This window comes from Podarcis liolepis, assembly GCF_965112155.1.
Source record: "Podarcis liolepis genome assembly, chromosome: 16".
In the NCBI taxonomy this organism is placed as follows: Eukaryota; Metazoa; Chordata; class Lepidosauria; order Squamata; family Lacertidae; genus Podarcis; species Podarcis liolepis.
Window position 1 is genome coordinate 42,910,870 of NC_139567.1, and position 23,978 is coordinate 42,934,847.

At 48.7% G+C, this 23,978-nt stretch overlaps 1 protein-coding gene across 1 annotated transcript; it reads left to right on the top strand.

Moving 5' to 3' along the window:
* The first annotated feature begins 317 nt into the window (after nt 1-317).
* On the top strand, nt 318-16,375 carry TRARG1 (trafficking regulator of GLUT4 (SLC2A4) 1). The gene is made up of 3 exons (XM_083480282.1): nt 318-1,051; nt 11,423-11,552; nt 13,755-16,375. The coding sequence occupies exons 1-3, from the start codon at nt 659-661 to the stop codon at nt 13,772-13,774; spliced, it is 543 nt and encodes a 180-aa protein (XP_083336408.1). The 5' UTR covers nt 318-658; the 3' UTR covers nt 13,775-16,375.
* The last annotated feature ends 7,603 nt before the right edge of the window (nt 16,376-23,978 follow it).

A 23,978-nucleotide genomic window follows, 5' to 3' on the forward strand; every position in this document is an offset into this window, starting at 1 on the left:
GGTTGGTTTGATCCATCCAGCTGAGGTTTCCTTGAGGACTAGGAACAAGGAACTGAGAAGGAGGTGTAAGGAAATAACTGCTAAATACGAAGCAGGAACTGAGGTTTAGGAATTAGGGATAAGAAGAAACGATTTGGGAATAAGGAAAGTAAGGAGACGCAGGAATAAGGAACGGGGAATAAGGAGCCAATTCCAGCCTCCGTCTGCCTTCTCCAGGGCTGCTGCTTCCCACCGGCCAAGTCCCTCCCGGGAGCTGCTTCCCAAACCCCGCTTCTCCACAACACAACCCGAGCAATCTGCCCATTGCCGGCGGTTGGCGGGCCGTGCCTTGGGGCGAGCGAGCGTCAGGGAAGGCGCTCTGGCTCCTCCTCCTCTTGCCTCCTCGGTGAGCTCACAACCCAGCCTGGGCGGCCCCTTCGACGGACTGGCGCGCAGTTGCCAAAGTTGCTTTGGAGAGAGAAAGGCGAGCGCGGCGGATAAGAGAGAAGCCTGCGTGGCTGGGTCAGGCAAGCGAGAGAGCAAGAGGCAGGAAGGGACAGAGAGAGCCCCCAGCGCCAGGGCGAGGCGCGTGTGATCCCGTCGAGGCGGCGCCTGCGGCTCCCTCCCCGGACCCCCTGCGCCTTCGCCCGGATCATGGGAGTCTAAGCGCGGCGCAGCCATGGCCATCAACACGGAGGCGCCGCTGGCGAAGGCGCTGGAGAACTCTCCTCCGCCCGTGGACTCGCACGAGACGGAGAAGCTGCTGACCGCCGTCGGGGTAGCCCCGAAGTCCTTCTCAGCCGGTGGAGAAGGCGGCGATGAAGCGCCCGCCGGGGGCGAGGCCGAGCGCAACGGCCACCACAGCCTGCCTTACCAGTCCGGCTCGGAGGGGAAGCTGGAGGCCACGTCGCTCTCGCCGTCGCGGCTCAGCCTGGGGCGCGCCTCGTCCACGGCCACCACCTCCAACCTCCACGAGCCGGGCCGCTCGCGGGACTACCTCCCGCTGGCCATCTTCTCCTGCTTCTGCCCCATCTGGCCCCTCAACATCCTGGCCTTAGTCTTCTCCATCATGGTAAGCGGCCGTTCCCCCGCTCCAGCGCGTCCCCTCGGGACTCCGGCTGTGCGCAAAGACGCACCGCCCTCGCCAAGTTCCTTGTGCGCCCTGGGCGCACCGGGGACATCGGCACGGCGTCGGGGAGTCGCGGAGCGCGGAAGTCCCCGGCGGGAACTTTGTAGCTGCGTTTAAAACTTGAGCAGAGGGCGTTACATCGGGGAGGATGGAAGAAGAGTGTCGGTAAGGGAGGGGTGTCTCAGTTTCTCCAAAAGTCTGTGAACTGCACGTTTTGGAGTGGACTGTTCTTCCCGTTTCGGAAGGACACGACTTTGGGGGGTTTGCGTGTGAGAGAGAAAGAATATGCAATCATATCGACCTAGCTGGGAAGAGGAGGAGGAGGAGAAAACAAAGAGTGAATAACCGTAATTTATAACTTTCCCTGCATAAGAGACTCCAAATACAGCAGCTCCCTTCCCAAATGCGGGGTGGGGCGTGTGCGTTTTGTGGATTGGGGAGATGGGAGAAAGACTTAAACAGAGTGTGAGAATTTGGGGGAATTTAATAATATTAACATTATGATAAAAGTGCCCTTTCAAATGTAGAATCTTGCTCACGACTGAATTAAGGCTGCGGTACCCTATACCCGCTGAGCTGGGAGTAAGGCGCGTTGAATTCAATGGCAGTTCTGAGCAGAGATGTCGAGGATTACACAGCAATAAAATCAATTTAATTCGCGGGCCAAATACGAGGGTTTTGGGTGGGTTGGTGGGTGTGCGTGTGTGTGTGTCTAATTCCCTCTTCTGCTTAGCAAACGAAGTTGATCAATAGCTCCACACCCTGCCCTCTTCCTTCCCATCCGACCCAGCTAGACATGGGTTGGAGACAGATCCCACTTAAGTTAAGACGTGTCAAGAACAGCCTAGGCGTCTCTTGCTTGGCTCTGGATTTTGTCGGGGAGAGATGTAAAAAATTATAGAGTGAGGAAATGGGGGGGGGCGGTTGACAGAACTTGTTGCCATGTAATGTCGAAATAAAGAAAGACTACCCTGAACATGTACAGAGTGCCTCTGACTACAAAGAACAAACACAAGCTTCTGCCACGGGGAGGGTAAGATAGCTCAGAGAGCAGTTTCCAGAGCTGATAGATGCAAATTTGGTTGCACATTAACCTCTGACTGGGGGGGGTGCCCCCTTCCATTCCCATTCTGTGGGTGCGCTTACCAGCAAGGTGAGGGACAGCCATGTGTTCACAGGATCCCCTGCAAAAAATGACAGGACCACAGCAGTCCAGAGAACCTCAAAACGGGCAAAAGTCTCCTGGTCACAAAGGCGTACGAACTAGCGGGGGTGTAGTGGTTAGCGTGGGGGGGGACCTGGGTTCAAATCCCCACTTGGATATACGAAGTTCTCTGGGTGTGATCCTGGGGGGCCAGGCACCATCCTCTTAGCCCGACCTACTTCGCAGGGCTGTTGTAGGGATTAAATGAGATGCGGGAGAGACACAGATGCCGTCTTTGAGCTCCTTGGGAGAAAAAGGTGGGTTATAAAGGCAAGGAAGGAAGGAAGGAAGGAAGGAAGGAAGGAAGGAAGGAAGGAAGGAAGGAAGGAGAGAGAAGGGATCCAAAGTTTGTTGGCGGGCAGCACCCCCCTCAGAGGTCACAGCTTCCCTGGGATGACTAGAGGGAACGAGGAAGAATTCGTTTCCGTTGAGCTGACTATAGAAAGCTCTGGGCATCCATACGGGGGTGTCTTCCTGTTTCTCTCCTCTCCAGTCTCTGGATACAACCAAGCATATGTGGGGTTGGCTTTGGGGCAGGCAGAGATGAATTTGGATGCTGAGGAGATTCATCCATAGGGCTGGCGCAAGGAGGCCTCTGCGCCTCTCTCTCTCTCCCTCCCTCTCTCTCTCTCTCTGGATTTGGCTCCAGGAAGGCCTCCTGGCAGATGCAGCCAGGGAAGGAAGGGAAGGGTGGAGGGGGAAACAGAGCACAGAATTCTAGCATAGTACAGTTGGGAGGGGCCCAAAGGGTCATCGAGTCCAACCCCCAACCCCCAGCTGTGCAGGATGCTCTTTTAATTTCTAAAATGGGGCGTGCCGGTTCTCAAGTTCTGCCTTTGGGCTGGGATGAGGGCAGCCACCCACTTGCACCCCTAAGGGTGTAGAGGGCAGGTATCTGGCAGGAAAAGGCCTGGCGCACTTGATGTGCTCAGAGGCAACGCTTACGCTTTTGACATGGTCTGAAAAGGCTGAGCTCAGAAACAGAGAGGACTAAGGTTTAGCTGCCACGCAGGGCTGGGAGAGGTGGGGAAAAGGGCAGCCAACATTATTGGGGAATTGTAAGAGCATCTCCTCTGGCCAGGGTTTACAGGGTTGGCTGTGTAAACTTGGCAGAGCGGTGGATGATGGGAAGAAAAAAGCCGTGCTGGCTGAGCTGATGGGAATTGTAGTCCAGAACAGCTGGAGGGCCAAGGCTGGATTAATGGTTAATAATATAAAAGCTGAGAGAGAGAGAAGCAAAGAGGGAGCTGTCCATGGTAGCAGCCAGGATTCCTCCAAAACAGGGAAAGCTTTTCAGGGAAACGCAGAGCGGTTCCAGACTGAACATAGGAAGCTGCCTTAACACTGAGTCAGAACGTTGCTCCATCTAGCTCAGTGCTGCCTACACTGGCTGGCAGTGGCTCACCATTGTTTCAGATCAGGGATCCCTTCTCCAAGCCCTGGCTGGGGACGTTGCCAGAATTTGAACCTGGGATCTTCTGCATGTAAAACTGATGCTTTACCACTGAGCTACGGCCCACCCCTTAAAAATGAATCAAGATGCTAGCCCTCATGGTGCTGAACTAAGGGCACACAGGAAGCTGCCTTATTAGTCCATATGGCTCAGGACACTGGCTGGCAGCAGCTCTCCAGGATTTTAGGCAGGGAGCCTTGCCCAGCCCTACCTGAGGATGCCATTGGCGATTGAAACCTTCTGCATGCAAGGCATATGTCCTGCCACTCAGCTCATGATAGGCAATGGGGAGAAAGGCTCCGATAAGCCCCCATGTACACGGCTTGTCCACAGATAGACAGCAGACTGAGTAGGACATGGAAAGAGGGGGCCGTGGCACATTTGAGCTCTGCATCCATACTAACCACATGAAAACACTTGTTTCTCAAGACTGGCAAGTAGGACCTGGCAATAGCAACGCTGAGCCCCCAGGTTCAGATGAAGTCTATCTCAGGAGACCAAGAGATGGTGAAGAATGCCATGGGGAGGGCATTTGCACTCCTGTCCTGCTCAGGGGCATCCCAGAGCCACCCAGAGGGCCACACAGCCGGGCCTAGGTGGGCCTTAGGCCTTAGGCTCCCAGAAGGCCTCTCCCAGATGTCCTTACGAAGTAAGATAGTTAAGAGTGGAGCCTCCATAGGCAGAATCAGCAGCAGGCCCTTTGAATATTTTACTTATTCATTAAATTTGTATGGCACCCTTAATCAGAAGACCTCAGGACAGCTCACAACATAAAAAATACAAAATGAAAACACAAAATACATAATAAAACCAAGTTCAAAAACAACTCCCACAAACACATTTAAAGGGTCACAGAATGTTTAATTAGCCAAAGGCCTAGGAGAAAGGGAATGTTTTCGCCCGGCACCTAAAGATATGCAATGAAGGCGCCAGGCGAGCCTCCCTGGGGGAGCATCCCACAAATGGGGAGCCACTGCAGAAAAGGCCCCGTTCTCATGTTTCTGCCCTCTCGTGAAGGAGGCACATGAAGAAGGGCCTCAGATGATGAACACAGAGTCTGGGACAGTTTGTATGGGGAGAGGCAGTCATGAGCCTTAAGAAGGTTTAATAGGTCAAAACCAGCACTTCGAATTGGGCCTGGAAACTAATTGGCAGCCAGTATAATTAGGCCAGGGTCGGTGTAATATTCTCAAACTGTCTTGCACCGGTGAGCAACCTGGCTGCCAAACTGTGCACCAACTGATGTTTCTGAACCTTCTTCAGAAGCAGCCCTACATTTAACACTTTGCAGTAATCTAATTTAAAGGCTATCAGAGTACGACTGGGGGACAGGCAACCGGGGAGGGCCACTGCCGTTTATGTCCTGCCCTCACACCTGGGAAGGGCTGTAGCACAGTGGGTAGAGCATTTGCCTTGCATGCAAAAGGCCTTGGGTTCAATCCCAGGCATTTCCAGGTAGGCTTGGGAATGTCCCCTCCGCTGAAATCCTGGAGAGTTGCTGCCAGTCAGTGTAGACAATCTTTAGCTAGAAGGACCAAATGGTCTGTGTCAGAATAAGGCAGCTTCCTGCAGCATTATTATTATATTATTATTATTATTATTATTATTATTATTATTATTATTACCACCAGCCCTTTATTCAGAACAATGAGGACTAGGATCTTTAATTTTAGGGAGTCACAGCTCAGTGGTGGAATACCTGCCTTACATGCCAAAAGTCACAGGTTTAACCTCCAGGCAGAGAGGCTCGTCCTCTGAAACTCTGGAGAGCGGTTGCTGCCAGTCAGTGTAGACAGTACTGAGCCAGATGGTCTGACTCAGCAGAAGGCTCCTTGTGAGTTTCCCAAATGCATCCTGAAAAGGAGAGGATGCTGGATGGACCATCTTTGTTTAAGAGATTGTTTCTGCAGTTAAGATTTAGTTTTTGGAGATGCAATCTTGTTGCTGTTACCTGGATCATGCTGCTGCATTTCAGTGATCAGCAAATACATTTTATTGCATATTCATGAATAGAAGTACAGTAGAAGTTCACATCAGCTTATTGCAGCCATTTAAAGTCTGTGGCGTCTTGTAACCGTGAGAGAACTGCGTAAACCTTTGGATGGTGCAAACCACCTTGAGCAGGGCTTACTAAGGATCAAATGTAAGAGGACGTTGAAGGCAGACCTTTGGTCTGCTCCAGCAGCCAGGCATTTCCGAAGGATCATTGGAAGGCGGGTCAGCATTTCTGTCCCCTTTCAGGTTGAGAAAAGCAGCAGAGCCACTAAGACGTCTTTCCTGACTCCCTGTTATTTTGTTACAAGTCAGGAGCGTGTGATGTTTTTGCCACCTGTGTCCATTTGATTACCGAAAGCAGCCCCAGAGGACCATTACATACTACACGGTTTCGCAAAGATAACTTTGATTCTCTGCCGCAGAAGCGAGGCCATCTCCCCGATTAGCAGCAACAACAAAAACAGGCTTATAAACTGAAGTCATAACCCCGTTTACCTGGGAGTGAGTCCATGCAAAATAAGTGTGTGTGTGTGTGTGTGTGTGTGTGTGTGTGTCTTCTTCTTCTTCTTTGGCGATCCCTCGTAGCCGAGTAAGATCGTCTTCCATAAACAAGGTTTTAACAATGAGTCCATAAGTGACTGTGGAGGCCAATTCTGGATCCACACATCCTTCCACAGTGGGGACATAGGTTTCCAGACAGGAGTTGACCGCGGTGTGGATTTGCCAAGTGTGCCTTCCTCTTAGCGCATTTCTCCCTTGAGTTCTGAGTTTGAGTGTCTTCAAAGTCCATGACACCTTTGGTAAAGGCTGTTCTCCAACTGGAGCACTCGCAGGCCAGTGTTTCCCAGTTATCAGTGTTTATACTACCTTTTTTTTATACACACACACACACACACATATGTGTGTGTGTGTGTGTGTGTGTGTGCGCACGCGCGCAACTGGACTTGACTGATACCCTTTATGCAAAGCAGAACCCAGCTTTTCCCACGGTGGAGGTTTTTTCAAAAACCGTGCACAGCTGTGGAAGTGGGTTCAGGTTGCAAGGGAGGGTTTAATGGGAGATCTAGAATCAAGGGTGGGGGAAGATTTAAAAAAGGGGGGAAGTTGGCTAGCCAGGGGTTGACCTAGAAAGGGGTGTGTGAGTGAAAGCAGTGTAGACCTAAGTAAAAGCACCACACACACATGCACATCTAAGGTTTCTCATTTGTAATGTAAACATGAGCCAGCTGTGTGCTGCAGCAGCAAATAAAGCCAATACAATCCTAACCTGGAGATTTCGGGGATTGAACCAGGCCGGGACCTTCTGCATGCAAAGCAGATGCTCTGTACACCTTACCCATGTGGGAAACTGCACAGGGGTCCTTTTTAAAGGTGTTACAGAGTTATTATTTTAGAAATCTGCCCGTGCACCCATACATGGACCTCAAGGCTGCTGGCTTGGAGAATTTACTTTCTAGTGCTAGATTTATTCATTTAGTTCCATATATATATATATATATATATTTGCTTTCGTAGATTTTCACGGGTACAGGAATGCAGGTTTTGGTGTCTTCGGGTGTCTTCCCGTGTAAGAGTTGGGGTGTCTAGGCGACGTTTCGACGAGGTCTCACTCGTCATCTTCAGGCTGGTGCTTTCGGCTTCTTGTTACTGGAACAGAGCAGGATCTCAGTGTTTGAGTTCCTATAAATACTGTTGAGGGGGTGTGGTGTATAGCCTCCAACGTTCTGGGCAGAGAGGAAGTTCCCAGGTTAGTGTGCCTTTTCTTCTTTTGTTCCTTAATTACTTGAGGGATATCTTGAGTGATTTCTTGAGTGATATTCTGAGTACCACTTAGGTGGGTCATTAAGTGTGGATTAGTTGCTAAAGCTTTCGTGTCTTGACCTCTTGAGCTTGTGAAGAGTTTTTCTGAGAAGATGGCTGTACTGCACTTAGTTGTGCTCTGGCTTGGCTTCGTGTATAGGGGCGAGCTGTGGTTTTGTGCCCTGTGCCAGCCAGATCTGTGTAGGGATTGCAGGGGGGTGCAGCATCCGGAGGTGCCACTATGGTTTGGCTACTGGATGGTGTCTGTAATTTATCTGTGGAGAGGGTCTGGGTTTGGGTCTGGTGTGGTTGATTGGTGATGGCGTTCTGTGTGCCTCTGGTTCTGGTGTCGGTTTTTGTGGGGAGGGCTAATTTCCAGATGTCTGGCAGGCGGGACGTGTCGTCACGCTTGTTCATGTTGTGAGGGTGTTTCTCTATCTCGATGGCTTCCATGATTATTCTCTTGTGGTGATGTTCCATGTTAAAGAGCAATTTGGAATCTGCAAAATTAATTTCGTGTCCTGTTTCTTTCATGTGTTGGAAAAGAGAGGAAGTTTTTTCTTCTTTTTTGACGGCATTCTTGTGTTCTGCGATACGTGCATTTATTCGTCTGTTTGTTTGTCCAATGTACGTGGCTGGGCAGACTTTGCAGGGTATTTCATAGACCCCTTGGTTTTCCAACTGGATTTTATCTTTGGGGTTTCTGAGGATATTGGCTATTTTTTGGTTGGTGCAAAAGGCTGTTTTGATATTGTGTTTATGGAGGATTTTGCTAATTTTATCTGTAGTGCCCTTGATATAAGGAAGGAGGGCCATGCCATTGTTTTCTTCTGTGTCTTGGTTTTTGGGGGGTGTTTCTTTTTGGATTAGCTTCGTAACCCTGTTTTGCTGGTATCCATTGGCGATTAACACATTTGAGAGATTCTGTAACTCAGTTGTCAAGTGGTCTTTGTCAGCCAGGCGTTTGGTTCTGGAGATGAGAGTCTTGGCTACGGAGTTTATTTGTGCAGGGTGGTGGTGTGATTGTGCATGTAAGTAGCGGTTGGTGTGTGTTTTTTTCCGGTAGATAGTGTGTCCTAGGGAGCCATCAGGTTTTTTGTAGATTAGGACGTCAAGGAAGGGAAGTTGGTTGTTGGCTTCTATTTCCATAGTGAATTGTATTTTGGGGTGTAGGCTGTTGAGATGTGTGAGGAAGCTATCTAGTTTTTCTTTCCCGTGTGGCCAAATTACAAAGGTGTCGTCAACATATCTGAGCCAAAGTTTGGGTTTGTGTTCTGACTTGTCTAAAGCATTGGTTTCAAAGTGTTCCATGTACAAATTTGCGATGACCGGTGAGAGGGGTGATCCCATGGGTGCTCCTTCTATCTGTTTGTATCTTTGTTTGTATCCCCCGAATACATCCTGGACCTGACCAACCACTGCCTAACCAACACGTACTTCATCCACAATGGACAAAGATACAAACAGATAGAAGGAGCACCCATGGGATCACCCCTCTCACCGGTCATCGCAAATTTGTACATGGAACACTTTGAAACCAATGCTTTAGACAAGTCAGAACACAAACCCAAACTTTGGCTCAGATATGTTGACGACACCTTTGTAATTTGGCCACACGGGAAAGAAAAACTAGATAGCTTCCTCACACATCTCAACAGCCTACACCCCAAAATACAATTCACTATGGAAATAGAAGCCAACAACCAACTTCCCTTCCTTGACGTCCTAATCTACAAAAAAACCTGATGGCTCCCTAGGACACACTATCTACCGGAAAAAAACACACACCAACCGCTACTTACATGCACAATCACACCACCACCCTGCACAAATAAACTCCGTAGCCAAGACTCTCATCTCCAGAACCAAACGCCTGGCTGACAAAGACCACTTGACAACTGAGTTACAGAATCTCTCAAATGTGTTAATCGCCAATGGATACCAGCAAAACAGGGTTACGAAGCTAATCCAAAAAGAAACACCCCCCAAAAACCAAGACACAGAAGAAAACAATGGCATGGCCCTCCTTCCTTATATCAAGGGCACTACAGATAAAATTAGCAAAATCCTCCATAAACACAATATCAAAACAGCCTTTTGCACCAACCAAAAAATAGCCAATATCCTCAGAAACCCCAAAGATAAAATCCAGTTGGAAAACCAAGGGGTCTATGAAATACCCTGCAAAGTCTGCCCAGCCACGTACATTGGACAAACAAACAGACGAATAAATGCACGTATCGCAGAACACAAGAATGCCGTCAAAAAAGAAGAAAAAACTTCCTCTCTTTTCCAACACATGAAAGAAACAGGACACGAAATTAATTTTGCAGATTCCAAATTGCTCTTTAACATGGAACATCACCACAAGAGAATAATCATGGAAGCCATCGAGATAGAGAAACACCCTCACAACATGAACAAGCGTGACGACACGTCCCGCCTGCCAGACATCTGGAAATTAGCCCTCCCCACAAAAACCGACACCAGAACCAGAGGCACACAGAACGCCATCACCAATCAACCACACCAGACCCAAACCCAGACCCTCTCCACAGATAAATTACAGACACCATCCAGTAGCCAAACCATAGTGGCACCTCCGGATGCTGCACCCCCCTGCAATCCCTACACAGATCTGGCTGGCACAGGGCACAAAACCACAGCTCGCCCCTATACACGAAGCCAAGCCAGAGCACAACTAAGTGCAGTACAGCCATCTTCTCAGAAAAACTCTTCACAAGCTCAAGAGGTCAAGACACGAAAGCTTTAGCAACTAATCCACACTTAATGACCCACCTAAGTGGTACTCAGAATATCACTCAAGAAATCACTCAAGATATCCCTCAAGTAATTAAGGAACAAAAGAAGAAAAGGCACACTAACCTGGGAACTTCCTCTCTGCCCAGAACGTTGGAGGCTATACACCACACCCCCTCAACAGTATTTATAGGAACTCAAACACTGAGATCCTGCTCTGTTCCAGTAACAAGAAGCCGAAAGCACCAGCCTGAAGATGACGAGTGAGACCTCGTCGAAACGTCGCCTAGACACCCCAACTCTTACACGGGAAGACACCCGAAGACACCAAAACCTGCATATATATATATATATATATATATATATATATATATATATATACACACACACACACACACACACACACACACACACATACCACTTGGCAGTCGTGGTTGTTTTTATAAAAATAATAATCTCAAAGTGATTTACAAAAAAAAAGCTAAAACTATCAATACTATAAGATGACCTGACAGCAAAAATTCAAAACTCCAAAGATGTTAAAATAACAGTAGACTGAAAACAGATCAAAACCCACATTAAATTTCTAAACAACTGGACAGCCTTGCCTAAATAAGAATGTTTTTAGCAGGCGTTGAAAGGAGCTCAGTGAAGGCGCCTGCCTGATATCAAGAGGCAGGGAGTTCCAAAGGGTAGATGCTGCCACAGTAAGATGCCAAATTCTCCCAAATATACTGGAACAGGTATTATGCGGTCCCTGTAACAGTGCCAGTTCCACCGATCGAAGCAACGCTGTGGGCTTATGTGGGGTAAAACGACCTCACAGGTAAACTGCCCCCAAGTTGTTCGCTGATAACACCTTGAATTTGGCCTGGGAGAAAATCGGCAACCAGTGAAGATCTCTGAGCGCAGATGTTCTATGCTGACAAGGCCTCACTCTGGTCAGCAATCGTGGGGCAGCATCCTGCCCCAACTGCGCCTTCCGGGTCAAGCGCGAGAGAAGCCCCCTGTGTCCTCACACAACATGAACCAGGGGGGTGAATGGCAGCGCACAGGTCTAAGACGGTCTGCTTTTCTCCCCTCCCCTCCCTTCTTTTGACAGTCTAGGAACAGCTGTCAACAGGGAGATGTGGATGGAGCGCGGCGGTTGGGGCGGGTTGCCAGATTCCTCAGCATCATCTCCATCGTCCTGGGGACCCTCATCATCTTGGTTTGCACACTGAAGTTCACAGGTAGGTGCCAACCTGTGTCCCACCCAATTCCACCAGAGACACTCGCTCACAACCCTAAAGAGAGCTCAAACCAAAACGGCATGTTCAACACCACCATTATTCTTCCATTTGCATGCAATTATTTTGACATCTGGCCACTGTGTTTAGGCAACCGATTCAAGATGTTTCCTATCAAAAGATCAACAAGAAGCCTAGGATTATACAATACCATCATGTAGTGAGCACAAGACAGACAGTCCTTCACATGTAACAGTACACAGGGCCTTCTCGGTTGTGGCACCCTCCCTTCAGATGTCAAGGAGACAAAGAACTACATTCATCTGAAGGCAGCCCTGTATCGGGAAGTTTTTAATGGTTGATATTTTGATATATGCTGTAAGCCGCCCAGAGTGGCTGGGGAAACCCGGCCAGATGTGCGGGGTAGAAATAATAAATGAATAAATGAATGAAAAGGAAAAAGCCTGGCATTTCAGGTGGCAGAGCATGCGGCTCTTAATCTCAGGGTTGTGGGTAAAAGATTCCTGAGTTGTGGGGGTTGGGCTAGATGACCCTCAGGGTCCCTTTCAGCTCTAAGATTCTACTATTCTAACAAAACTACGTGATTTCCAAGGACCGTCCCCGCAACTCCAGGCCAGATAAAAAAAACCTGTTCTTTGCTCCCTTCAAGGAAATGATTCTGCCTCGCCTCTCTCCATTTTGGTGGCTGGCAAGGGGGGAAAAGGAGAGCTTTGACAGCATATCCCAGACAAAGCAAACCAATGTTTCTGTCTGCAAGGAGTTTATAATGCAGAGCGGCTTAGTGGTAGTGCCTGAGCCAATGCATTCAAATGGCGAAAAAGGAGATTGCGGCTAAACTTTAGGAAGGAGATTCTGAGAGTAAGAGCCATTCAGTCGTGGAATGGTCTCCCTCGGAAGGTGGTGGCCCTCTTTCACTAAAGGTTTTCTAAAAAGAATTTTAAATGTAATTTATATACAACAATTATTCAACCATCATTTTAACACCTCCAACTTCCACTCCTTTCCGCCTTTCTGCGGTTCTTTGCATTCATTTTCGTCCTTTCCTGCATACTCATTCTTTTAATCAACTATTCTCATATATATCTCATATATATTTTTGAAACTGCAGGTTTTTACAACAATCCTGCCAATGGCTTCACCTGCTTACAGTTTATTTGTAAATACTCAATAAACCATTTCCATTCCTTTCTAAAAAGTTTGTTATCTTGATTTCTTATTCTCCCTGTAAGTTTCGCCATTTCTGCGTACTCCATTAGTTTCTGCAACCATTCTCTTTCGTTGGGAGCTCTTCTTCCTTCCAATTTTGAGCAAATAACATTCTCGCAGCTGTGGTCACACGCATAAACTAACTTCTATACTGTTGGTAGTTCTGATCCTATAATTCCCAAGAGAAAAGCTTCTGGGTTGGGGGTTTTTTAACGAATGTTATCTGAAATAATATCTTTTTCAATTCATTATATATCACTTCCCAGTAAGCTTTAACCTTATTGCAAGACCACCACATATGGGAAAAGCTAACTTCTTTCTCTTTTCATTTCCAACACTTATTCAATTTTGAATTAGACACTTTTGCCAATCTACTAGGTGTTAGGTACCATCTATATAACATGTTCATATAACTTTCTCTTAAACCAGAACATGCTGTCAATTTTATGCCCATATTCCACAATCGTTCCCATGCTTCCATTTATATCTGAAATCCAGTATATCTGGAAGAACGTCTCCACTCCCATCGTTCTACCCGGACGCTGAGGTCCAGTGCCGAGGGCCTTCTGGCAGTTCCCTCACTGCGAGAAGCCAAGTTACAGGGAACCAGGCAGAGGGCCTTCTCGGTGGTGGCACCTGTCCTATGGAACGCCCTCCCACCAGATGTCAAAGAGAACAACAACCACCAGACTTTTAGAAGACATCTGAAGGCAGCCCTGTTTAGCGAAGTTTTTAATATTTAATGCTGTATTGTTTTTAACACTCGATTGGGAGCCGCCCAGAGTGGCTGGGGAAACTCAGCCAGATGGGCGGGGTATAAATAATATTTTTTTTGGCCTGGATTGGGTTGGCCTGGATGACCTTTGGGGGTCTCTCCCAACCCTAAAATTGTAACAGGAACACACCTGTCTTGTGCTTGTAAAAACTGCCTGACCAAAACGACCCTCTTTCTCTCTCTTTCTCTCTCCTCACCTCCAGGTTACCTGCAATCAAATTAGCATGAGCAAAGCTTGAGGGGAAAGGAGGCGGTCCTTCGACCTGCATATTTATTTCTGTTTTTGAGTGGCCGTAGGATTCCTCCCATTTCCACGCAAAAGGAAGGACTTTTTCAGCGGGAGAAAAACGTGGGGCTCCTCCACAGCCCACCCCTATCCTGCTCCCATCCTTGGACAGAATTACAGCATGCCCATCTTCACCATTAGCCTTTTGGATCACAAAAAAAGTTTATTTCCAGGGGACGAACAAAACGTACAATCCGATGAACAGGACTAGGCAGGAGGGGAAGAATGAAGATCCCTTCCTGCCTGGCACAGGAACTCTCTACCTCGTCATCTGCCACACAGAGAGAAAGACACGAGTGGGAACGGAGAACCGTCAAGAGGAGGCGCATTTCTCCCAAAGCAAAACTCTCCTTGATCTCCCACTTCCCCCCACGCCAGCGGCAGTGAACTGGGTTTTGTACAGCTGGATGCTTTGCCTCTCCGCCGGGGTTGGGCAGAAATCACTCCTGTTGCCGTGCAAAAAAAAAAAATTGAGAAGGAAAATCCACCGAGCCACCCAGCCCATTCCAAATACTGCTTCTCCCCTGCAGGGATGGTTCTGGAGCAGGGATCAAGGGAAGGTGTGGGCGTCGAGAGGGAATTCTGTTTTGTATATTTTTGATGACCATTTGCATGCCTGTACGTAGGAATAGGAGAAACTCATAGCTGACCCTTGTCTCACTGCCCAGGCGCCATCCTTGTGCTTGCTTGGTCCTGCGCGACGCATGATGGGTTGTTTTGTGGGGTGTTTTTTTCCTTTTTGCAAGAGAGGCCCACGCTGGAGAATTAGTGGCGGTCTGCTGCCTCTCTCGGCGACCCAAGGACGTTTCATCCCTGGGGCAGCTGAGGGGAAAGGGCCCCGCTTCTGCGTCTCCCAACAGCTCGATCCGGCACCCGTCAGGGCTGGGATGTGAGAAGGGATCGTTCCGCATCCCTTCGTTAAAATAAATTATAAACCTGTTTAAAAATAATATGCAGGAGAAGCAGATGCAACGGAGGGAGGCAGTTCCAGCCTCTGAAGGCAGCACCAGTTCCCCCAACAGGAAAGTGGACGTAGAAAACCCTTTTCTCCCTCGCTCACGACACTAGAATACAGGGACACCCAGCGAAGCTGAACAATGGACGTTTCAGGGCACATAAAAGGAAGGGACTCTCAAGTAACGCTGGGGTTACGTTTTGGGGGTCGCACGTAAAGCCAAAATCCTTTACAGTCAAAACACATTGGGTTCAATGGCGGGCGGAATTGCCAAAGTCCTTTTTCACGCAACTCTGCCACCTTTTTAATTACCATATTTTTTGCTCTATAAGACTCACTTTTTCCCTCCTAAAAAGTAAGGGGAAATGTGTGTGTGTCTTATGGAACGAATGCAGGCTGCGCAGCTATCCCAGAAGCCAGAACAGCAAGAGGGATTGCTGATTTCACTGCGCAGTGATCCCTCTTGCTGTTCTGGCTTCTGGGATTCAGATTTTTTTTTCTTGTTTTCCTCCTCCAAAAACTAGGTCCGTCTTGTGGTCTGATGCGTCTTATAGAGCGAAAAATACGGTAATTGATTGCCAAGCGAATAAAGCTGAATGCACACAAATGTGTGCAAGCTGCGAGGTACCTGTACTTATTTAGGCTCTTGTGCTCAGGTTCTGCTTGCAGGTTTCCCATAATAGGCATCTGGTTGATGCCTATGGGAACAGGACTAGATGAGCCCTTGGTCCTATCCAGCAGAGCTTTCCTTAACGTTTTTATGGCCAAGGGACAGAAGGCAGATTCCTCTTTAAATCCTCTTTTTTTCCAGAACCATGAGGACTAGGATCTTAGGGAAATGGCCACAGGGTATCTGCTTGGCCTGCAGAAGGTTCCAGCTTCAATCCCTGCAATCTCCAAGTAGGATGGGGGGAAACTCCTGCCTGAATCCATGGAGAGCCGCTGCCAGTCAGGGGTGGGAGGACTTTTCTGGCCAAAGGGCAACCTTCTGGAAGCTGCATGGCAGGAAAGGGTTCGGCTAAAGGCAAAGGAAAATGAACACAGCGATGGATAGAATCATATAATTGTAGAGTTGTAGCGTCCACATGAGGACTGAGCTAAGATACAGCAATGAACTGGCTTGGTAGAAGGCCATTTCCTGTGTTCTGGGATGTTTTGGGGAAGTTCTGATCATTCCTGCTGTAAACATCTGGATTCTACACATTCCATAGAATCAATTATCAGAATATTTGGAGATTTATTAATCCACTGGCCTAGCAATGGAGTCAGCATTTACTTTTCACTGGGGATCAGGAGGCCGGATCCTTCGCGAGAGATCATGCAAGGAAGCAGCATTCACACATCCATTCCAGGGAGAAAATAAATTGAGGCAGCGAAACTGTCTTTATTTTCTCATTTCTACAGACTCTAGATTGGTGTTTGGGAATTCTGGGGGGAAGGAAGGGGGGTCTCCTTTATTTTTGGATGAAAATATCTCTGTCTTCCATTTCTTCCTTTTCTGCAAGAGATTGTATCGTATTTTTGTCTTTATACTTCTTGGCATGATGACCAATAAACAGAAAAGTTACCATGCATGGTCAAAACCTGGGCTGGACTCAAGTCTGTTGAAACAGTCCCTTCCAGATCGTGAAGCGGGAGGTACCAGTTAAATAAAAGCCCTTGCCAGAGGTCTCTTAAAAATGAAATACCCATTGCTCGCTGCACCCAGCCTCATTTTCTACTCCTGACTGCTGAGATGCTGTGGAATTCAGGACTTCGTAAGAGGCTGCCTGCTGTCTCTCTCCAGGAGTCTCCGCTCTTGAGTCAGGCAATACACCTGTGTTGACCCCAGCCCTGTGTGTTTCAGAGGTGAGCTCCTGCGGGGATGGCCAGCCCTGCTCTAACCAACACGAATGGGGAGGTTTAATGCAGGTGCAATTCAGGAAAATAATAATAAATTAGGTCTTGCCTATCTGAAGTTTGGGGAACAGCAATCTGCTTAAAGTGACATTGCAGCTGCAAAGAAACCCTGTAAACTGCAGCCCTTAAAAATGCTTCTTTGCCTGAGCAGCTTCTCTCCTCCAATGGGTGCACCTTGTGGAAACTTGTCGGCATCTCAGTGCAATCCTCTCCCAATATTATTATTATTATTATTAATAATAATAATAATAATAATAATAATTTATTATTTATACCCTGCCCATCTGGCTGAGTTTCCCCAGCCACTCTGGCTCGCAATCGAGTGTGAAAAACAATACAGCATTAAATATTAAAAACTTCCCTAAACAGGGCTGCCTTCAGGTGTCTTTTAAAAATAGGATAGCTGCTTATTTCCTTGACATCTGGTGGGAGGGCGTTCCACAGGGCGTCGCCACCACCAAGAAGGCCCTCTGCCTGGTTTCCTGTAGCCTCACTTCTCGCAATGAGGGAACCGCCAGAAGGCCCTCAGAGCTGGACCTCAGTGTCTGGGCTGGATGATGGGGGTGGAGACGCTTCTTCAGATATACAGGACTGAGGCCGTTTAGGGCTTTAAAGGTCAACACCAACACTTTGAATGGTGCTTGGAAATGTACTAGGAGCCAATATAGGTCTTTCAAGACTGGTGATATGTGGTCTCGGCGGCCGCTCCCAGTCACCAGTCTAGCTGCCGCATTCTGGATTAGTTGTAGTCTTTCTACATGCAGTGCATAAACTATGGAACTCCCTCCCACAGGAGACAAGTGATGCCACCAACTTGGATGGTTTTAAAAGATGAATTCGCAGAGGATCATGTTATTATGACTCCGAAGGCCATGTCTCCACAGTTGCAGGCAGAAATGCTTTTGCATCTCAGTCCCTGGAAACCACAGCAGGGAAGAGGGCTCTTGTGTTGGGCCCTGCTTGAGGGTTTCCCTCCATGGGGCATCCAGCTGGCCACTGGGAGACCAGGATGTTGGGCCTGATCCAGCAGGCTCTCCTTATCCTTATGGTCTTCACGTTAACCAGCCTGGCTGAAGCGGAAATGGGATGCTGGGAGTCTTCAGTCCAGCAAGATCTGGAGGGCTGCAGGTTCCCCGACACAGATAAGCAGAAAGACAAGACTTTCAGAGATGGAAGCTGAATTCAGCTACCAAAACGGAAGCCGCAACTTTGTCCGGAATGAGTTGCGAGCTGCTGGGATTTGGACTGCAGGGGTCTACAGCCAGCAGCGACAGAATGGATCCAAACTACAAGAAAGAAGATTCCACCTAAACATTAGGAAGAGCTTCCTGACAGTAAGAGCTGTTCGACAGTGGAATTTGCTGCCAAGGAGTGTGGTGGAGTCTCCTTCTTTGGAGGTCTTTAAGCAGAGGCTTGACAACCATATGTCAGGAGTGCTCTGATGGTGTTTCCTGCTTGGCAGGGGGTTGGACTCGATGGCCCTTGTGGTCTCTTCCAACTCTATGATTCTATGAATCCCACTTTGCAGCAACGCCCGCCACCACCTCCCCAAAAGCAGGTTCCCTCCGGAGGCGTTTTCTTCCCCCGAGTGGATCTGCTGCAACTCTCTTCCCATCCGGCTTTCCCTGCCAAATGTAAGTGAGTTCACGGCAACAGCCAAGCTTGCATTATCGCAGCAAAGCAAATTAAAAATAAAATAAAACACAACCCGCCTTTCCCCCCTCGTCATCATCTCCCTGGCTGTAAGCCAGTTTACACAATCAGCAGAATTGATCTGTAAAGTGTGGGAGGAGGGGGGGGGCTGAGAGCATCTGTTCCGCTTGCAGAAAGCGCCAGGTTCAACCCGCCCCTGTGACATATCTCCAGATGTGGCCAGGAATGTCTCTTGCTTGAAACCCCAGAGAGCTGCTGCTGCTGCTGCTACTGCCAGTAAGTGTGGAAAACACTGAGCTGTCTGGACCACAGGTCAGAATCTGTATAAGGCATATGCTTGCATTTCAACCCCTTTTCAGAGCCATGAGGACTAACATCTTGGTTTATTTTAAGGGGAGCAACCAGAGCTGTTTGGTGCAGCCGCCTCCTTTGCATGCAGGAGGTCCCAAATTCAATCCCCTAGTGGCATCTCAAGTTAGGGCTTGGAACGCAGCACTAAATGTCACCCCAGAAAGCCCCCAGCCAACACTTTTGGGGGCTACACTGCTCCAGCATATTCTGGGTTCGTAGAGGGATTTTTGCCCTCTCAGCTCGTGACTTTATGGGCCAGTGGACAAGACCCGCAGCAGGGATCTTTACAGCTAAGGCAAAATTCGTGTTTCCATCTCTGCTTGCCTGGTGGGAGACGTGCTAACTGGCTTGTCCAATTAGATTAAGGCTTTGGGTACAGAAGCGAGAAAACATAACTCCTCTTAGATGGAAGGGGGGTAGGAACCACGAACAAGCACACTCCTTGAAAAGCTTACAGCAGGGGCCAGCAAACTTTTTCAGCAGGGGGCCGGTCCACTGTCCCTCAGCCCTTGTGGGGGGCCGGACTATATTTTGAGGGGGGAAATGAATGAATTCCTATGCCCCACAAATAACCCAGAGATGCATTTTAAATAAAAGCACACATTCTGCTCATGTAAAAACACGCTGATTCCCGGACCGTCCACGGGCCGGATTAAGAAGGCGATTGGGCTGGATCCGGCCCCTGGGCCTTAGTTTGCTCACCCCTGGTTTACAGGGAATTGGCTCAGCAGAGAAGAGCCCCAGAACCTATTTGAAAGGCCACAAACATATTTGCAGTCCTGAAGGAAGAGGGGGCACAGACACTATTCTAATCCATTAACTTTGCAGTGAAAAGCTTGATCTGTAGGACTTAGGACATAGCTGATTGAAACCATGATGAATTTGGGAATACCTTCACTGTCGGAGGCTGGATGCCCCCGAATACGTCTGCTGGGAGTCACAGACAGAGAGAGTGTTGCTGTGGTGCTCAGAGGTCCTGCCTGTGCGATTCTGCTTGGTCACTATAAGAAGCTGGACTAATGGGCCTCCTCTGGCCTGATCCAGCTGTGGGCTCTTCTTATGGAACCTCCAGGTCCAAAGGCAGTCTATCTTGGTTCTTAGGGGAATTTGATCACCGTAAGAAGATGGCGCTGGATCAGAAGGGCTTCCTTTGGCCCAATTCAGCTGAAGAGCTCTTCTCATTAATTAGTCAGAGGCAACTTTTTACCATTGATGTACTTTTAATATACAATTAAGGTAATAAGAGATACCTTTTCCATTATATTAAAGGCTCAAGGGTGTTTTTTAAAGAAACCATGTTAAGGAATGACAAAATAATCATACAAGAGAGAGGAGGAGGAGCAGCAAACCCAACCCAATTCTGTAGCCAACCTGCAAACCATGTAACAACCACCAGGCATTATATAAGCAACACACCCTCTCAATTCATTTGGAGACATTAAAATTAACAGGTTAAAATGTCTTCAGGAAACAAATGTCTGCACAGTGGCAAAAAACCATCGGTGAAGGAGTGATCTGGCCTTCCTTGCCAGGAAGATCCAAAGTTGTCCTTATCTTATGAACACGAGGACTAGAAACTTGGATTTTAAACACAAACAAATCCCCACCCCCCTCCTCCAATTGCTAAGAGATTCTTAAGATTCAAAGCACAGAGGCTGAGTCCTGGGAGGTTGTTCCAATTCTTTCCATGCGTTTGACCTGCTTTTGACTCTCGGCCACGAGAGGCTCCCCTGTGGCTGAAGTCAGCCTGGGAGGTGGGATTTGGGGAGCAAGTCCAAAGTGAAGCATGAGAGAAGGATTGGACAAGGCAGGAAGTAATCCCAAGGGGCACCCTCACCCCCCACCCTCCTTGGCTGGACAGCCAACACACCTGAGAGCAGCCAGGCAGGTGCAGAGTGAGATCAGAGCAGCTGCAGATGCCAGCTTCTTCCACCTTCTATATTATTAATAAATACAACAACCCGATGGGTCCCCATGAATAATAGATCCCGAAAGGAAGATGATTTCCCCTTCGCAGGAGTACATTTCCATCAAAAAGGGCTAAGGCAGATTCATCCATTTCTTTACACACATACTTGCCTCTCCCTTCATTTTGCTTAATTGCCTTTGTGTCTTATTTTAGATCTAGAACCAGCTTGCAATTATTTGACCCAAGAAGACCTGAGGGGGGAAAGAGGGGATTCAAACAGAAGAACTGTGGAAACAGGGAGATTAAGGAGAAGACCTTGAGGACACAGCAAGGCTTGTGGATTATTCTTATTATTATCAAATTTCTTCCATCTGAAGATCAGAGGGCAGTTTGCAATAGAAAAGCACCAAAATACATTATCAGTATGATTGCCAGTTGCTTGGGTCTTGCTTGTGGGATTTCCTGTGGGGCACGTGGTTAGCCCCTGTGAGAACAGGATGCTGGGAACTAGATGGGCTACTGGCCTGATCCAGCAGGCTCTTTTCTGATTTTCTTATGCTTTTTCAGGAATTTAAGGAAAAAGTAGGCGGAGCTATGACTGCAAATATAGCCCCTCCCCCTGCCAACAGCACAGAGGGGACCTTTTCTGCAGTGGCCTGAGACAGAGCCGTTGGTTCGTACCTGAAAGGTAGTTCTGTGTTGCAGCATCATTGTGTCGTTGACACCGATGAACCATGCTTCCATACGCCCCTTTGTTTTCAGATAATACATGGGTAAAGTAAGGGTAAAGGGACCCCTGACCGTTTAGGTCCAGTCGCAGACGACTCTGGGGTTGCGGTGCTCATCTCGCTTTACTGGCCGAGGGAGCCAGCGTACAGCTTCTGGGTCATGTGGCCAGCAGGACTAAGCCGCTTCTGGCGAACCAGAGCAGCGCACGGAAACGCTGTTTACCTTCTCGCCAGAGTGGTACCTATTTATCTACTTGCACTTGACGTGCTTTCGAACTGCTAGGTTGGCAGGAGCAGGGACTGAGCAACGGGAGCTCATCCCGTCACTGGGATTCAAACCGCCGACCTTCTGATTGGCAAGTCCTAGGCTCTGTGGTTTAATCCACAGTGCCCCCCGCGTCCCAATAGATGGGTAGATGTGTCTAAAAAGTCTGGGATACAACTTTTCATGACTCTTTAGTGGCTGTGGTGACTCATTTACCAGAAGTAATGTACAGTGGTACCTTCGTACTCGAATGGCTTGGCTCCTGAACAAATTGGCTCCCCAAACGCCGCAAACCCGGAAGTGTTTTGGTTTGCGAATGTTTTTTGGAAGCTGAACATCCGATGCAGCTTCTGCTTGAGTGCGGGAAGCTCCTGCAGCCAATCGGAAGCCGTGCCTTGGTTTTCGGATGGTTTCAGGAGCTGAACGGACTCCTGGAACAGATGAGGTTCAAGAACCAAGGTACGACTGTACTTGATTCTGACCAAACAAAGCTTCTTAGAGCGAAATATACAGGAGAAATGTACAGGAGGCCTCTGCAAGATATCCCACCGGAAATCAGAATTGATGCTGGTGCCACTTCTCTGCCAGGGCGGTGAGGTGGGAGGCACACCCACTGGGGTGGTGGCTTCATCCCACCTAATGGTAGGGCTGGCACTGTTCCTATTCCTGGTTCAGCTTTGATGCCGCTGGTGGTTGTGCTGGAGGCTGGGTCCTTTGGAACTGGTAGGGCAGAAGAGAGGGAGACCAACAGTAGGGGGCGCCAGATCCAATGGGAAGTGGAGACACTCCCTGGCCTGGTTAGAATACCAGAACTGTAGAACCACAAAGGTAATCTTGCAACGCAGGAAACTTTTGCCCAATGTGGGGCTAGAACACCCAACCCTGAGATTAAGTCTCATGCTCTACTGACTGAGCTTGGGTTGTAGGTAAGGAAGAAAGCTGAGGTGGGGATTGGATGAGGGCAGGCGGAGGTTGGCGGAGTAGCGCCCCCAATTGCCCCAATGAACTGGTCCTTAACACATACGTATAAATGGATGGGTTGATACATATCCCACCTTTTTCTCCAAGGAGCTCTTGATTTAATCCCCACAACAACCCTGTAAATTAGGCTAAGCTGAGAGGCAGTGACTGGCTCAAGGTCGGCTAGTTAGCTTTGTGGCCAAGTGGGAATTTGAACCCTGGCCTCTCGTATCCTCGCCTAACACCCAAACCACACCACCACCACTACCACCACTGGCCACTTGCAGCTGCTCCGTCAAGAGAGCGGAAGACATCCTTGCAAAGCCCGACTTCGCACGAACCTTCTTGTGGCTGGAGGACCGGGCAAAACTCGAACTCACTACCCGCTCTCTGGGCTCGGTTGCAATGCATTTTTCCTGTGCTGCAGCAGACTGTGACTAACGAAGGGTGCGGTGGAAGCAGAGGCGTTTGTTAGGAGGCGGCCACTGGGGAGACATCACCCAGCACCGCTTCTCTGCTTCAGAGCTGCCGGGCCTCTTCAGGGAGGCAATTATGCCTGCCCAATTTGCAAGAGCAATGGCCTTGCGCTGTGCCGCTTGTCCCAGGATTTCCCCGCCCGTGGGCAGGAAGTGGAGAAGGCAGCTTTCAAAAGGATGTGAGAAGAGGATCAGAGTGAAGGTCACTCCAGTTTGACGTCCCGTTGCCCACAGGGGCAACCAGGGGCCTGCAGGAAGGTTCCAAGCAGGAGGTGAAGGCAGCAGCCATCTTCTGTCGCTGTCATGGTATTGAGGGATGGACAGCCACTGAGGAAAGGGGGTTCATTTGGCTGCCCCCAAACTCATTGCCTGCCTGCCTCTCCTTGCCATCTCATTTGTAAGAGCTTTGGGAGAATGTAATGAGAACCTGCTGGACCAGGGCAATGGCCCATGTAGTCTAGCATCCTCTACTCAACAGAGGCAACTTCTGAAAAGCCCGCAAGCAGGACTCGGGCACAAGAGCTCTCTCCCTTCCTGCAGTTTCCAGGAACCAGGAGCATGGCTGCCTCCGACCGTGGAGGCAGAAGGCAGACATCATGGGCTTGTAGCCATCCTCCGTGAATTTGTCTTATCTTCTTTTAAAGCCACCTAAGTTGGTGGCCATCACTGCCTCCTGTGGCAGAGTGTTCCATAGTTTAATTCTGCATTTGCATAAAGAGATCCATTCTTTAATCCATCCCAACATTCAGCTTCAGTGGATGTCCACAAATTCTAGCGTTAAGAGAGAGGGAGATAAGTGGCGGCACTGTGGGTTAAACTACAGAGCCTAGGACTTGCCGATCAGAAGGTTGGCGGTTCGAATCCCCATGACGGGGTGAGCTCCCGTTGCTCAGTCCCTGCTCCTGCCAACCTAGCAGTTCGAAAGCACATCAAAGTGCAAGTAGA